The sequence below is a fragment of the Erithacus rubecula genome, assembly GCF_903797595.1.
Source record: "Erithacus rubecula genome assembly, chromosome: 3".
NCBI lineage: Eukaryota > Metazoa > Chordata > Aves > Passeriformes > Muscicapidae > Erithacus > Erithacus rubecula.
Genome location: NC_136689.1, coordinates 131,116,271 through 131,132,625, shown reverse-complemented (window position 1 = coordinate 131,132,625; position 16,355 = coordinate 131,116,271). Strand labels below are relative to the sequence as shown.

Sequence of the window (16,355 nt, the reverse complement as noted above, 5' to 3'; positions counted from 1 at the left end):
TGACACTCATGGGAGTTATTCCCAGAAAGACCTGAATCTTCTGTGCTGGGTGTTTTGAATCTCAGCAGGATATTCCTTCAAAACTGATGTGATTGCCTAATGAATGCCTTGCTTCAGAACTGGCAGAGTCCTTACAGAGAATCACCTTGTTCTCTGATGTTAGGACAACTCCTTCAGTCTGTGCTTCTCTTCTGGTTCCCTCCCAGCTCACTTTCCACCTTGAGCCACTGCTTTCCTGCCCAACAGCCATGCAGGCAGGTGCTGCTCTCTTCCAATTCCTGTGTGCATCCTCATTTCAGCTCCATGGCAAAGGTCCCTCCGCCCATGCAAGCTTTTTGTCTCCCCAGAGCCGGCTCTTTTCTCAACAGCAGCACAGTATTCAGCTCTGATAAACCTTCAGTTCAGTCTACTCTATGCTTTATTTTCATATTCTAGTTTATCACTAACACTGGCAAAGGAAAAGCACTGGCAAGAAAACTCAGCGAAGGCTCATACTGAAAATGAAATGGTCATTCATTTATTATGTATTTTTTGGCAACAGTCTTTTTTCTACTAGTCATCTATGCTGGCCAGAGGAAGTGCGTGGACAATCTGCCAACAGGGGTGAGCTCCTGACATTTTCCAGTAAGTCTTGTGCAGAGAGTACGTCCCTTGACGTTTCAGCTCCAGCAGTTCTGGGATCGCTCGAGAGTCTGATTTTGCCTTTCCCTGGAGTAAGTGGTGCGCTCCCGTGACTATGGAAAGCAGCTCGGGGTGATGACTGAGCCCGAGCCTCGGCTGAGGCTGCAGAGATGCCGCTCTCCGGCTCTGTCCGGGCTGCGGCGTGAGCGGACCCGCGGGGCGGGCGCGGCTCCGGGCGCTGCCGCAGCGCAGCCGCTGCCCGCGGACTACAGCTCCCGGCGTGCCGAGCGGGCCGGGCTGGGCCGGGCTGGGCGGGGGCGCCGGGAGCAGCGCGGGCGGGGGCGGAGGCGGGATGTCGGTGAGTGTGTCCGTGTGTCCGTGTGTCCGTGCCGGGCAGGTGGGAGCCCGCGGGAGGAGGAGGAGCGGCGGGAGGAGCAGCGGCGGCGGGAGGCGGCGCTGCTGCCGCGGGGGCGCGCGTGTGCCCGTGCGTGCCTGCCCAGCCCGGTGCCGCTCGGGGCGCTCGGTGCGGGCGCGTCCGGCTCCTCCCGGCCCGCGGGGATCGCTGCTCCCGGCGCGGCCGGCTCTCGCTGCGGTCCCGGGAGAGCGTGAGTGAGCGGCGGCTGGCAGCGATCACGTATGTGCTGTAGGCGCACATGTGTTCCCTACGCGTGCAACACATTCGTGGGGCTGCGGGCTTCGCCCCGCCACACCGGGCGGCCTCGGGGGGCATGGGGACCGCGAGAAAGGGGTAAAACGAATTAATTGCGGCTGAGAAGTAATATCCGTCTTTGAGTCATCGGTCTTTCATTCCAAAAAGCTCTTAGATGAGTGGTAGATCTTAGAGAGGAAAGCGCTGCTTTTTCCCATAGGATTATCAGATTTCCACCGGAGAATACAGATCCTGGATTATTTAGCTACATGGGATTTGCGTGTTTCTTCCTAATTAGTCTGTGAATCTGAGTGTAAAATTCTTTATATGGAAGGGGGGGATGGGAGTTATATGCTTCTAAAAGAACAGATTTATCTTTTCTCTGACATTTTACACAGTTTTTCTGGTTATCCTATGTCTGTGGATACTTACTGCCTTAATTGGATAGTGGTGTCAAAGGTTGATTAGATTCCCTAATAGATTTTGGATCTGCAAGAGGATTGCAGTTTCAAATGCGTGGTTAAAACAATCGTGTTTGCCGTCTCCCCTCAAACAGTTGAGAGGAGGCTGATGTATTACATTCGTGTTATCTTCCCTTTGGTTTATTAATGTATCATCGTGAGGTTGTCGGGTTCGGTTTTGTTGTTGTTGTTTTTTTTCCCCCCTCTGCTATTTCATTTGCAGACTAAAAAGAAATGAATGTCAGAGAGGATTTGTTTAATCATTTAACAGCTGACACAAGCCATGTCCCTAACAAAACGTTGGTGAAAAAGTAGAAGATTTCTGGGATACAGCAGCGCCAGTACTGTGAAGCCGCTTCTGCAGGTCAGGAGCAGCATTTGCTGGAGGATGCCGTAGCCTGGGAAGTGAGGCTCGTGGGGACGAGGTCGATGGCTTGCATGGAGCTTCTCTACCTGGCTGAGGACAGCAGACAGGTGCCCCTGGGCACGGCTGCTGGCTGGAGCCTGCCCTCCCATCGCTACGAGCAGCAGCAGTGTGAGGGGGGTGAGGTGGACCCCGGAGCAGCCCTGCACTCTGAACGGCACTGCAAGCCCTTGCAGAGGGGCTCTGTGGCCGAGCCCCCCCTGGCACCCCAGCCCTGCTCCCTGGGCAGCTCGCCCCAGCAGCACCCTGCACCCTCCCAGCCTTGCCACCCCGCCGAGAGCAGGGAAGAGGATGGAGGGAAGAAGAAACCCTGCTGCTGTGCCCAGGAGCTCGAGACATCGTTCACCTGTGTGGATGAGAACGTGAATCTGGAGCATGCAAGAAGTCCCCCCACTCCTACAGGTGGCCAGGATGCCCCTGTGCAGCAGCATTCCTGCAGGGAGCTGCCACCTGAATGGGTGCACGATTCTCCTTCTTTGGTCTCCGAGGAGGACGATGCTGCCTCGGAGGCAGCAGCTGGGAAATCCGTTGACTATGGATTCATTAGTGCCATTTTGTTCCTGGTCAGTGGCATTTTGCTGGTGATAATTTCCTATGTGGTCCCCAGAGACGTGACTGTGGATCCCAGCACGGTGGCTGCCCGGGAGATGGAGAGGCTGGAGAACGAGAGCGCCAGGATCGGCGCTCACTTGGACCGCTGCGTTATCGCTGGGCTGTGTCTCCTCACCCTGGGGGGCGTGGTGCTCTCCAGCCTGCTCATGATGTCCATGTGGAAAGGGGAGCTGTACAGGAGGAGCAGGTTTGCATCCTCCAAGGAGTCTGCAAAGCTCTATGGATCTTTCAATTTTAGAATGAAGTCTGGAGCAAATGATAATATGCTCGAGCTGTCGTTAGTTGAGGAAGATGTGCTTGCCATAGATAATTAGTGTGGTCGTGATTTTTAAGGCAGCATTTCTACAGGAAAATATGTTCCATTAAAGAAAGCAGATGCAGCTAAAGATAGCTGGTGATGCAGTTTATTTGTCTGACAAGAATGGTGTTATCTTAAGCTCTATAATCAAATGTTTGCAATATATGAGTACTTGTTGTAAAGGGGAACTGTGCCAGATGAAATGCAAATTATATAAAATAATGAAAACCACTGAATAAAAAGAGATTTGTGATAAGTAGGTTCTTCAGATACTCGTTTATCCTAATATAAAACATTCCACTGGTGTCTTGCCTATATAATTTTCTTATTACTCCCATATAGAACAAGAATGACCTTGACACTTTGGCAGCTGTTAATTTTTGAAGCATGCAGGATTATTAACAGTCTACTTGACAGAATGTTAAGAAGCAGGACCAATAATCAAATAGCAGGGGTAGTATTTCATTAAAGAGATGCTTTTTTTTCTTTAATTTTAAACATCTCTTTAATTTAACCCTTCTCCTCAGTTAAGTGACAGCTATGGAAAGAAAGAACACCACTTGGTCATGACTGCCACAAACCTCCCATATTTTCAAACAATTGTACAATTAGTGATGATTATTTAAAATATAAAATAAGAGGCAAAGGGCAGGAACCACATGGCTCATGGTACTGGTAGGAGACAAAAGGCTCTTTCAGCTTGAGGTCAGTGGCTCCATTTCAGTTCTGATTAGCAGTGATTGATAGTCATTAACTTCTGATAGCTATAGTGACCCATATAAAAGAAGTTTAGTTCCTGGTGGACAGATGTCTTTGTATGAAAACTGCCATAACATGTACTAACATAACTTTTGTTTGGAGTCTCAAAAGACCCAAGGACTGAAAAGCATGGGGATGCTAAAGCTGGATACTTCTCCTTCAGTACAAATGCCAGAAGAAATTCAAGCTCAGCTGCAGGGCTTTGCTTATACTGGGGCTGTCTGCATCTTATTAGTTCTTTTTGAAACTTCAGGTTTATATCACTAGGCTGTCAACCTTCTCATAACCAGCAAGGAAAGGTCAGGAAGGAGCTCTCTGAGACTTGTTCAATAAAACCCAATTTATTTGTAAAGAATAAATCATCAGGAAATACAGAGTTTAAGTATCAGGCAGTTTACTGGCTGACATGAGACTCAACACTGGGGATGATCAAGAGTACATATTGCTATTAATTTCAGTTCTGTGGCACTGTAGCCAAAAAACCTGTACCACTGATGCTATTTGCTTTATTACCAGCCAGTTTCTGGGGTACATTGATGTGTTCTTGCAGTGCTGTGAAAACCAACAAAAATTCTTCAGTGCACCACTGTCAGTTCTTACTGAGCAATGGTTAATACATATATATATATGCATATATATAATATATATATAATATATATATATATAATATATATATATATGTATGTCTTGTTAAAATGTATACGTCTGCTATATATGTATGTGTTTCTGGCAAAGCCAAACATGGGTGAAGAGCTCTGTCTGTGCAGTCTGACTGCAGTCTTAGAAGAAACATGTGCTTCACTATGACAGCCTTCTCATTAGTGAGTTAACTCTAAAATATCAGGAATATGCATTATTTTTAAAATGATGTTTTTTTCCCCACTGTGACACACAGGAGAAGAATTCTCTTGGGAAGGGGTGAGGAGATTTGCTTTATACTCCCTTTACCCAGTAATATGTGGCAGCACTAAGTTCAGAATTACAAGTGGATGTCAGAAATGCTCCAGATTCACATCTTTGGTCAGTAAATTCCACAGTGTGGTACTTGGGCTTTAACGCTGGCTCTGCAAAGGAGATCCTGCTTCACATGTTCTCTGCTCTAGCCACAGCTTCAGGTCAGTGTTACTGTGTAATTAAATGAACTGCCTTATTAGAGGGTGCTGCTGCCCAGTAAATGATTCTCCCAGTTTATGTCATGATGCACAGCATGTTCACAGGCAGTAACTCAGCAGTGACCTGCATATCCACAGTCGTCTTTGAAGAGCTTACATCCTTCTGGCTGTGTCATCAGGGATTCCTGATTGAATCTCTAGGATAAATGCATGAAATGTGTTGTTGTATCTGGAAGCTACCTCAGCCTGCTGTGATCGGTACAAGCGAGGAAGGAGCTGGAGAATCTGGATGCAGAGCAGAAGGTTTCTCTTTTGCTGGCCTTGGCTGGTGGTGGGGTATGTGGGCACTGCCTGCAGAGCTGGACACTTTCCTCAAGGTGGGAACAGCATTTCCTCTCATCCTGCCCTGAGGATGGGAAGGGGCTGGCCATGGCCTCCACAAGTCCAGGGAAAGCTGTGACAAGAGAGAGAGCAAATGGGGCTGGGGTCAGCAAGATGGTGTGGGGTGGGGGCAGATATCTCAGGGGATGAAAGCCCTTCCACCTGCCTGGGCCCTGTGTTCTCACCTATGTGACAGAAACTCTGAGGCTGGTGGTTTTGAGAGCTATTATTTTTATTTTTTAATTATACATATGCATGGAATTGAAGTACATTCCATTATTGCAGAAAGATGACAGCTTAAGCTGTACGGATCACGGATTTCTTGTAGGAACCATGACATGCCTTAATGCTGATTATTAGCACTAGAAAAAGGAAAGCTTCCCTGACTGTCAGTATGTTATTGTCAAGTGAGAGGTTTTCTGACACTTTGTAAAATGCCTGTCACAGATCATGAACCTGCAATACTTTAATGAACCCTGAAATTTTCCCTGAGAATTTTAAGAAAGCTTTAATCAACATGATAATCTAAACGTACACTGCAGAAGTGTGGGGAGTAATAAAATTTAAACAACAGGACTAACAGTTTTTATTTTGGTGTATATGCTGTTAAAGAGGTGAAGCAAGGCCTTTAGAGCACAGGAATTTAGCAGGTAAAAGCGCTCGGGACATTTCTCTGATCACCTTTAGAAATTGCAGCATGATGTGAGTTGGCAGTGCATTATAAAACCTCTGGACTCTCAGATTCTCATGTTGTGAAACCAAACACAGACAGAAACCAAAGCACTTTCTGTCTGGTGGAAATGAATGTGTGAGCCCAGTGGTCAGGCCTGCACACCATTCACCAAAGGGGCGTTTGTTGCCCCCTCATGCACCCTCGCAATTTGACTTCCCCTGCTCACAATTTAAATGCTTTAAAGGTACAAATGGAATTGTTGGTGGTTTATTTGTTACCTGGACTAAAGTTGTCACTTGATTCACTGGACAGCTTTCTCCTTTCTTGGGGAACTAAATCTTGGCATATACCAAGTGGGTTTTAGGTGCCCTCGAAACATATTTGGATCCTGAGTTTGGGTTTCTGAGTACCTGGGAAACAGAACTGGATTTGTGCGCTTAGTTTATTTCTGACCAGCCCCAACTGCCAAATATGACACTTTCCCAATTTCTACCTCATGGCACATCTGCTGGCTGGGCCCAGCCCTGTCCTCTGCCTTCCCACTGAAGGTGTCCATGCTTCCCTCAACTGGGAGCAGAGGCTTCCCTGCAGTGTGGGGCTCGCTGCTGCTCCAGATCCGTGTTCTCAGGTCCTTTTCCTCAGTCAGAAGCTGTGGCTGAGGCTGGACACTGGGAGCTCATGGCATCTGCTGGGGATGCTCCCCAGAGCAGAGGCTGTCCCCACACGGTCCCACCCTGCGGTGCCCAGCGTGTCTCCACCAGCCTCGCTGCTCCTGCCAGCCTGGAGCTGCCCCGTGGCACAAATGCCCAAGAAATTCTCTCTGCACTGGGTTGTTGCTGGGTTTTGATGTGTTTACAATTTTTTAGTCTTTGTAATTCTTTTAAAAATCTGTCTGCAATGAGTACAGGGATTACTGACTAAGAAAGGAACTGGTTATATATTGTAAAACTCTGACCCACAATGGGGTGAAACATCACAGTCCATGGTGAGCTGTTCAATAGTGCGTTTGATGCCTTACTGCAATCGCAGCCACGTTCTGTACAGAGTAAAAAATAAAAGTCTGTGAAGCTGATCATTGTCATTGTGGGCCTCTTTGCTGATTCCAGTGATTGGCTTTTCCCTCTGTGCCGTGGGGGCAGTCCCCAGTCCTCTGTGGATGGAGCCAGGTAGGCAGCAGGGCCACCTGGCAGAGGCAGTGCTGGATTGAGCTGTGCTGGCCCCAGCTCACCTCTCCATCATGTCCCTGCTGCTGGTCCTTCCCAGACAGACACTGCATTGCTTCCCAAGCAGCGCAGTTCCAAACCCTGCTGCACTCCTGTCCCACCCAGCTCCACACAGCCAGAACAAAGAAGAGAAAAGGCAGAAGAGGTGGGATCAGCCATGGCTGTGTGAGCAGGCAGCTAGGGAGGGGCTGTGCCAGGGGTGGGTGTTGAGTCCCCGCTCACCATCACCACATGCATGACACTTCAGTATCACATCCTCACCCTGGTCTGCTTGGCCATGGCAGGGCAGAGGGGGCCGGGCCCAGCCCCAGCCATGGTGATGATGATGGGTGGGCCTGCAGAGACTGGGGCCAGCAGCCACACAGGACCTCCAGGGAGCCACAGTTCTCTCCTGGCTGTTTTTGTTTCCCTCAGAGCTCCAGTGTATGTCAGTTGAGCACCTTTGAAGGCATCCCACACAGGTTGTGCCTCGCCAGGTCACTTCTCATTCTGGTGTGACACACTCAGACCTTTCCCTGCACTGTGCTGTGAATCACCCTGTGGGTGGGAGCGCTGTGGTGGGTGTGGATCCAGGCTGGAGCAGGGGCTGTCCTCATTATCTGTGACCACAGGACAGAGCACAGCAGTTCACAGTTCAGGGCTCAGGCTGTTACTGCTACAGGAGCAATGAAGGTGTCCCAGACGTGGCCAAATTGGCTGCAGTGGCTGCACTGATGCCAAGTGCACACTATGGTGTGCAACTGATGGTTAGCTAGGGTTCAAGAGAGTAGCTGTACTTAGGACAATCCATCAGCTTAAAGAATAGGGAGTATTTCTAACTGAAAGCAAACACACAAATTCATTTTTACACTTTTTACAGATTTCATCTTAACCTTATCATTTTAAATTTTGAAGGATTCAGTTTCATGTGCTATATCCACAGAGGCTTTTTTTTCCCTGTATTTATGAATCCTGGCAAGGTCAAGAGTCCTATAGACTGCAAGGAGGTGAGACTTCTCTGATTTTCTTATCAGTTTAAATTAAATTGTGGATGTTGTAAATCTGCATAAAACCAAACAAGACAAGAACCTCTTATTTGAAATGAACCTGCTTAATATTTGTGTAAATGTAAATTCAGTGTAAGTGGTAGAAACTGAGATGAATAATGCACGTTTTAATTAGATTTTCAACAAAAATTAAGCATTAAAATATTTCTGCAGACTTAAAGTATTAAAAACTTGTGAAGGGTTCTCTGCTTATTTATGTGTAGATTGGCCCACTGTTATATATGGCAAAAGATACTGAGCTATTGCCATTAAGTGAGCTGCACCTCCTGGGCATTTGGCCATTGTTTTGAATGAGGGCATTACAACCTAAGTTATTTTTGTTCACCTGCACCCAGTGTGTAACCTAGAGAGACTACTGAAAGTTCTTCCATCTGCAATGAGAAATGAGATGCTGAGCAGCCTGAAACATAATGTTCTCAAGGATACTAAAGAGTGCCTCCTGGAGAGCTGGAGAACCAAGGCTTCTTAAGTCCCAGTCCAGCACTGCAGAAAAGGCTAAATTAGCACAGAACCACTAGAATAAATTAATCTCCAAAGGATCACAAATATTTTTTTTTCTGGAAGATGACATTTAATTTAAAGTACAAAATAATCTTCAAAATAAAGCTCAAAAAGTCAAAGTAAATTTGGATAAGGTTTTGCACATTTAAGGGATTTGTATTTGGTTTTTTAAGGCATTAAAAAAAATCAATAGGCTTCTTTTGAAAGAATAAAACAGATATCTTTATATCAGCACAAAAAGCTTCTCTTTTCCAGTGGTTGTTTCTGTTTTGACAGATGTGTATGCAGGGAAATTTAGCAATTGTTGAATAAAACATTTCCAGAAGCAAAATTGATTAAGTCCCTTTTGCAGAGGAAAAAAATCAATTCTTCCCATTAGAAGGATCTAAAAGACGTTGATCAGCTAGAAATGTAAATAAAGTTCTTTAATCACTATTCTCTATCCATCTACATGGGATTGTCTTGTCTTTTTATATCTTAAAATAAATTCGGTTGAACTCTAACATGGAGCAGATTCTGACAAACTAGCCAGGGTAACTGTGCTTGAATGTAAATAATATCAAGTAGCTATCCTGACATTATGGTATTGCTTTTCTCAAGGATTAGCTGTTCATGAAATGAATGTATATGTGATAACAATATATCTGGGCTGGGAACAAAAATACATTCACTGGAAGGCAGAGCAGTAGCAAGTATGTGGCTGTTTTCAGTTTCTGTGCATTCTGATCTCATGTAATAAAGACAGCCCTTTAAAGATCTCTTCATTAGTAATTGTTGGGGGCTATTAAAGGTCACGGAGGGCTATTAACAGAAGGATGCCAAGTCTAGCCCTGTAAATCCCTAAGCTTCTGATTGCTAAGAGCTGAGAGAATGTGCTGGTGTATGCTTACCCTTCCCTTGGTTTTAGATAAAGCTGTAACTGCTGCAGGCTACTATCTGAGCCTAGTTTGTGACAGATGGACCTTTGATTTGATCCAGACTGACCCTGTGTTCTCAAAACTTCTTGCTCTGCCTATAGGGGCAATACCAAGTAGTTGTTTGCCACTGTGGCTTCCTAAAGAAGGAATCAATAGATCACGGCCTTACCTTTGTTTTCTCCTCCCTACAGGAATGGTAACCATGGCTGGAAGAGCTCTTGAGAGGTCATTTTCCAGTCTTCTGGAGCTTTCACCCTCCATCAGTCCTCAAAGATGATTACTCATGGCTGTGATATTGCTGCTCAGTTCTCTGAGCACTCTGGGGTGAATTTTATAAGGCTCACATGATTTGCAGATACATTATGTATCTATGCAGCCTCTCCTTCTGCTCTCTAAGTTCCTAAGTTCTGAAGTCTATGGATAGGCTGAATACTTTTAGATTTTTTAATGAGGGAAAGAAAGGTTGAAGCACTTCAGCCTTCTCAAGGTCATTTTCAATTGTGTCCTGTCTCACTCCCCACCAAGCAGAAAACCGGTTCTTTGTCTTTTTTCTTCTTTTCAATATAAATATAGAGCATTTCCTCATAACCTTTTTTTCTCTTCTATGAGGATGTCACTTGCTTCCCCCTCCCCCCCTCAAAAAAAAAAAGAAAATAAAATTATGATTTATATGTTCTAATTTCCCCAGTGGGGAAAATTCTTAAAATTTAGATCACTGTTATGGTTAGCCAAATCCATGTTTACAACTGTTATTTTTCTTTCACATTTTCACATTTCACATAGGGTATTTTGATTAAGAATTTGCTAAATTTTCCAGAATGCCTTTTTCCTTTAAACTTCTGCACTGTGAGAGCTTACTAACTAGTGCTTTGAATTTACTGACATTTCTTGTTCCTTGGGACCACTTCCCTGGAGGCAGAAATGCCCTGTTGCAACAGCCCTATATTGTGGGTTTTTTTGTACAGCTGAGCTGAACAACCTGGTGATTGCCATCCCCACTCCTGCCCACCTGTCCTCTGTTTGTTCCCCCCTCAGCTTTTCTTCAATGTGGGCAGCAGTGGTCCAAAGTGCAGATTTTGTGTCAGTCTTGCTCTTTGAGCCAAGCCCTGTTGCTTAGGAAAATACTACAGGCTTGTCTGTGGGATCAAATTGCAGTGCATGGCTATTGAGGTGGGAAATGTCTTCACTTAAACTTCACAGGATATTGAAACCAGTCTTAGCAAAAAGGCGAGTTAGAAGCAAAAATCAATATTGGACAATGCTGAAGTGCCTCTGCTCAGCTGCTGTTTTAAGTGGCTAGTACAGACCTTTCAAATCATGTTGCCAACAATTGGAGGAAGTGCAGCTTTTAAAAAGTCAGAGAATTATTAATAGTGTGCTTGACCTCCAGCTCTGCACAGTCTACAAAAAAGCATCATTTTTCATTTGCTGCTGTCTTATGCCTAATTCTGCAAGCCCTGTCGGGAAGCAGTTGTGCATAGGAGAAATGCATTCAGAGAGTGAGGGTCAAAGCTTTAGATCCATGATGAACTGTGGGAGGGAAGGAGAGCAGGAACAGCTCATGGTCAACCCCTGAACAAAAAGGGAGGGTGCAGGAGCCCTACACCTCATACATCATTCACAGGCTAATTGTATTTCTTGTCCTGGTGTGTGAGAGTAGAAAATTAACTGTGCTGAGGTTGTCCTTGTAGCTTTCCAGCAGGGATAGAGAAGTATGGAGAGAAGCAAATGTCAGATGTCTTCATGAGAAAATGAATGCTCTAGCCACTATTGTGGTGTCTGAGGAGTGACTGGGGAACCAGCACCTCCAATTGTGCTCCCCAGCAGGCTAATCTGTTGAGCAGCATTTGTAGCACAAAAAAGCAGTCTGAACCTTTATTAACTTTAACCACTGTCTGAACAACCTGAAGTGACAATCCATCTGTCTTATTGCTGCTATTAAGTCAGTTTTGGACAATACCTTATCATCTGCAGAAAAAATGAGGACTAGATATAATGCAGACGGCAAGTTTCTAGGTAAAAGTAGTCTGAGGAGGGGAGAAAAATGCTGCACACTGTGCTGAACAAATCTTTGCATTGATTTCTGGAAACAGAGTCTTTCTAGGAGCACCACAAATGCATATCTTTATTTACTGATTGGATTCAAAGAGCTGTCAATCTTCCTCTATCCAGAAAACTGCCATTTGTGGTCAGGTCTGGGGTGCTTTAGGGTCATACATTATTTCTGCTTGCGCTGTTTTTGCTTTTCACTTTGATGCCAACTCTGCAGCTCTTCATCAGCCTCACACAGCCACGTGTGCACCCAGAGCCACTCCAGCCCCACTGTTTGGTGGCAGTGGGCAGTGTCCAGGTGACACATGGCACTGCTGCAGCTCCAGGAGTGCACATGTGAGCCTTGATTGCTCTCAAAGAGAGTCTTCAATAGGCATTTAAATAGACATGGAGATCTCATCTATGCACTGTCATCTGAGAGCCCAAATCTCATCTGTCTGTGGGCATGCTGTGAGTGTCCTCTGCCCAACAGAGCTAGTTCCTCCTCTTTGTCTGTCCTGCCTATTATCTGGTTCCATGTCCAGTGCATAGGAATAAAAAGTCAATTCTTTTATACCTCCTCTTCAATTCAGATGGAATTAAGCCTGTCTTTCAGCTGGGTGGCTGAGGTAGCCTGAGATAAAATTTGAGGCCAGTAATGTGTTACTACTGCTGCACAGAGCAAGATGAAAGGAAAGTAGTTGTGAATTGGAGACATAAACAGCTCCTGGGGATGCTCTACAGCACAGCAGTAATAGCTCAAGTCTGAGGTTTAAAATCACAGTCTTAACTACAGTAAACAGAGGAGGTTTTAGGGCTTTTTTCCCAAGGTGAAGGCTAGAATGCAGGCCATGAAGGACACACACATGGAAAATTTGTACACTATTTAAGAATCCTTCACTGAAACAACTCAACATCCCATTAAAAGTTCCAGGATACATAAGAATAAGCTTACATAAATAACTGTAGTCACTTACACACAGGATGAACCAATGCATTGCAAGTGAAGTCTGTATCCAAACACCACAAGAGATGAATTTGTAACACAAATACCATCTTTCTTTACCTTGAGTGCTTGTGGGAACCGTAAGTAAATTTCTGTGTTCACACAGGATCACATATTTACTGTCATTTATATGAGACAATGTTTGGTTTAGTTCCTCTTTGAAATAAGGTATTTTATCTTACAGTTACCTGTGCATCCTAATTTCACCTCAGTGGAAAGAAAGGGGCAAAATAAGAAAAGTATTTTTAATTTTTTTTTTTTTTTTGTCAGGGAAAACGTGCAACTAAAAAGAAGAAAATGGAAGGGAGGTGAAGATCTTGTCAGCAAGCAGGTAGGAATATGGATTTCATAATGTTAGTAGCTGCAGTCAATAATTATTGTGGAAATAGATTTCACAATTCATATTGAATTGATTGCAGTCAGCTTGATTGATGCTGTTGTAATACAGGAGGCTAATCAAGACTGGGAATCAAAAAAAAGAGCTAAAATCCAAAGGCAAGCCCTTACATTTTTAGTCATTCTTTATACTAGTAAGCCAATTTATCAGCAGTAATAAAAGTTCTGATTTTGAAAGCAATGACTCATTTTCATAAAATATGTCCTCTAGTTGCATCCAGTGTTTTCAAAGGTTCCTATCTCTTGTCTGTTTTAATGGAAGGGATAGTCAGATGCCAGGAGTTTTTTATCCTACACTGTATAAGACCAATTATGTTTCCAGTGACTTTTTACAATTTATTTGCTTTGGACAGACCTTAAATTCTCTCTCACATAATTCTGTTGTCTTTTGAAATAAAAGTTGATTTTTCATTTAATTTGAGAACATTTTATATTCTTCAAGTTTCCCTAAGGGTACAAATCACCTGAAAACCTTGGGTAGTGTCTTCATGAACCACTGAACAAATCCAGCCCTCTTGTGATGTACCAAAGGGGCATCTTGTTTTTCTCCATTTTTATACTTTCATTCCCCTCCCACCTCTCCTAGCCTTGCAGTCCCTCTCTGCCTCTTGCAACCCTTTATAAACCAATGGTGGGCCCAGCAGAAGATTATTTGATGATTATTAGCATAATTTCTATCACTTCTTTGCATTTTATATGAACCATTTACTTTATTTTACAATATATTTCTTTTTCTCATCTTGTTTCATAACTGGTTTCAGAACTAGTTAGAGACTCATGAGCACCCTCAGGAGAAACTGAGATGCTCCTGGGACCTTGCTGTGGGGACAGACAGACAGACAGACCCTGGCTTGGGCTGTGCAGGCTTTTGAGGTGAGTGGGCACAGCACAGAGCTGCTGTGGGAGGGCACAGTGCCTGGGCACTTTGCTGTGCCCCTCAGCATATTGCACAGCTCTTGGTTCATGGCTCCTCATGCTTCAGCCAGGTCTGGACAAAGGTAGCCTGAGTGGAGTGCAATTGCCTCTGCATTCTTATGTCCTTAATCATCACAGCAATTGTCCTCACTGCTCTGCCAGCTCTGCTTGTATCCTCACCCCTCTCCTTGCTCAGCACCTCCTCTCCTGTTAAATTTATCTCTCTTGTATTGCTCACTGTCTCTTTGCTGTCTTGAGCTGCCTGCAAATGCTGGGTTTATTGTTCGAGATAATGCATTTCTGCTATCTCAATGAAATAAGCTTATTCCATTTGTTTATTAGCTAATTAAACTAATCTCTAGAAAACCTTCAGAATGTCTTCTGCTCTTCTGCAGTGAAGCTAATTTGCCTTTATAGTGCTGGCAGTAGGAAAATGGTCTATATGCCCTGCAGAAAAGTTTGAGATTCGTATGTTTTTTATCCCAAGTGTTTCAAATTAATAATCTAAAAGTCAGATTTGGCACTGAATGAACTGCATATGGGAAGTACGGGCATAGTCTGATCTTATCTCTCAAGCTGATGGATAATAATTTGAAAAAATAGACATTGCTTAGAAGTTGAAAAAATATTTTCTTTTGTTCAGAAACATGTCCCAATGACTTTGTTTCATTTGAGCTGCTCAGTGGATGGCACTCAGTGTGTCAGGCTGCTTTCAGAATTTCATAAAAAGTGCTGGAAGAGAAGAAGCCATTTCACAGAATTGTGGTAGAGGCCTCTGGACATCTCTGAGCTCATCTGGTCCAGCCCCTGCTCAAGCCAAGCCAGTGAGAGAAGACTGCCCATAACTCATCCAGTTGACTATCTCAGTTAAAAAAGACTCCACAGCCTCTCTAGGCAGCAATGTTTGACCACCTGCACAGTAGAAAAAGAAGTCTTTATGATAATTATCAGAATTTTCTGTATTTCAGAATTCATTGCCTCTTGCCATGTCAGTTCACAGTACCAAGAAGTCTCTGGCTTTGTCTTTTTTCTCCTGGCCCCACCTCAGGTTTTTATACACTTTGGTAAGATCTCCCTGAGCCTTCTGTTCTCCAGGCTGAGCAGTTGGCTGTGATAAAGCCAGAGCACCAAACATTAAAGCCACCACATATGGAGGAGCTCCAACCTTCCAGCAATTACAACTTTTAGCACCTTCTGGCTGGGTTTAGAGATCTCTGCCTCTAGGCACATGAAAAGGAAAACACTGTTTCAAGACAGATGTCTCCTAAAGAAGAAAGACATTTGTCCTTAACCCAATCCACACTACAAGATGCTTTACTTTAGTAGGAGTTTCAGGTTCTTGCCTCCTCCCAACAAAACCAGAATATTAAGCTTAGCTTATGTCAGTTTGAAATTAAAATATATGAAATGAGAAGCTGGAGCCTTTTGCAGAAGAATGTGAAGATTAAATGTTATTATTTTGTGGATTTCTTGTTGTCTGTAGTTCATATAAAACTACTGAACTGCAATCTTTGACAATTTTACTTCTCATCACAACACTATCAAGCATCTCCATCTCAGTTCTAGCTATCTGGTGCATTTTGATCGCCTCATTTTTGAGTGGGCTTGATTCATAAGCACCAGAAATAAAATGTGGACACTGGGCATTTTAACATTTTTTTTCAGCTGAAGATATCAGCTTTTAAATTAACAGAGTCAGATGAGGTATGTATCAGTTCTCCTTCCTGTCAGCAAAGACATTTCATTATTTTGCCACTTGTTTAGGTCATAAATGAAGTCATCTACTTTCTTATTTACTTTTTATGGTGCAGGAGGTGACTGCATGTTAAAATCTCCCTCTCCTCTGCAATTTTTTTTCTTTTTTCCTTTTTGTCAGAGGAGATGTTTAGATGTTGACATGTTTTCTTGACTTACAATTTTTAAAAAATCGGTAAATAATAATAAAAAAATATCCTTCTACTGGATTGTTAGCATGAGTTCAAAATGCAAACAGCTTGTAATAACTACAGCATGTGATGAAGGTTCTTTTCTGGCCATGAATCAATGAGAGCTTTGCCAGCAGCTGTGGCCCACAGTCTGTAAAATTCACCAAAAGGAAGAAGTATTTTTTCCATAGCTGTGAAGTTTGAGGTTACAAGTACAGTTGGTCTCACTGATCTGGAGACCCAACGTGCAGGACAGAATCTCCCCTGCAGTGGGAGCACTCTGTGTTCCCTGCCCCTCCAGCAGAGCCCCGAGGGATGCACTGTGCCAACAGCAGGATGGAGCAAGTGCTGCTTCCAGTCTCATTGATAACTGAAGATTTTTCAAAGATGTGGTTGCTGATTCTG

At 44.2% G+C, this 16,355-nt stretch overlaps 1 protein-coding gene across 1 annotated transcript; it reads left to right on the top strand.

Moving 5' to 3' along the window:
• The first annotated feature begins 956 nt into the window (after positions 1-956).
• TMEM74 (transmembrane protein 74) lies at positions 957-4,428 on the top strand. The gene is made up of 2 exons (XM_079301592.1): positions 957-1,255; positions 2,003-4,428. Exon 2 carries the CDS (start codon positions 2,161-2,163, stop codon positions 3,079-3,081), a length of 921 nt encoding a protein of 306 aa, XP_079157718.1. The 5' UTR covers positions 957-1,255; positions 2,003-2,160; the 3' UTR covers positions 3,082-4,428.
• The last annotated feature ends 11,927 nt before the right edge of the window (positions 4,429-16,355 follow it).

Excerpts from the sequence above, each read along its gene's own strand:
- TMEM74 (XM_079301592.1), top strand. The coding sequence starts at position 2,161 with ATGGCTTGCATGGAGCTTCTCTACCTGGCTGAGGACAGCAGACAGGTG.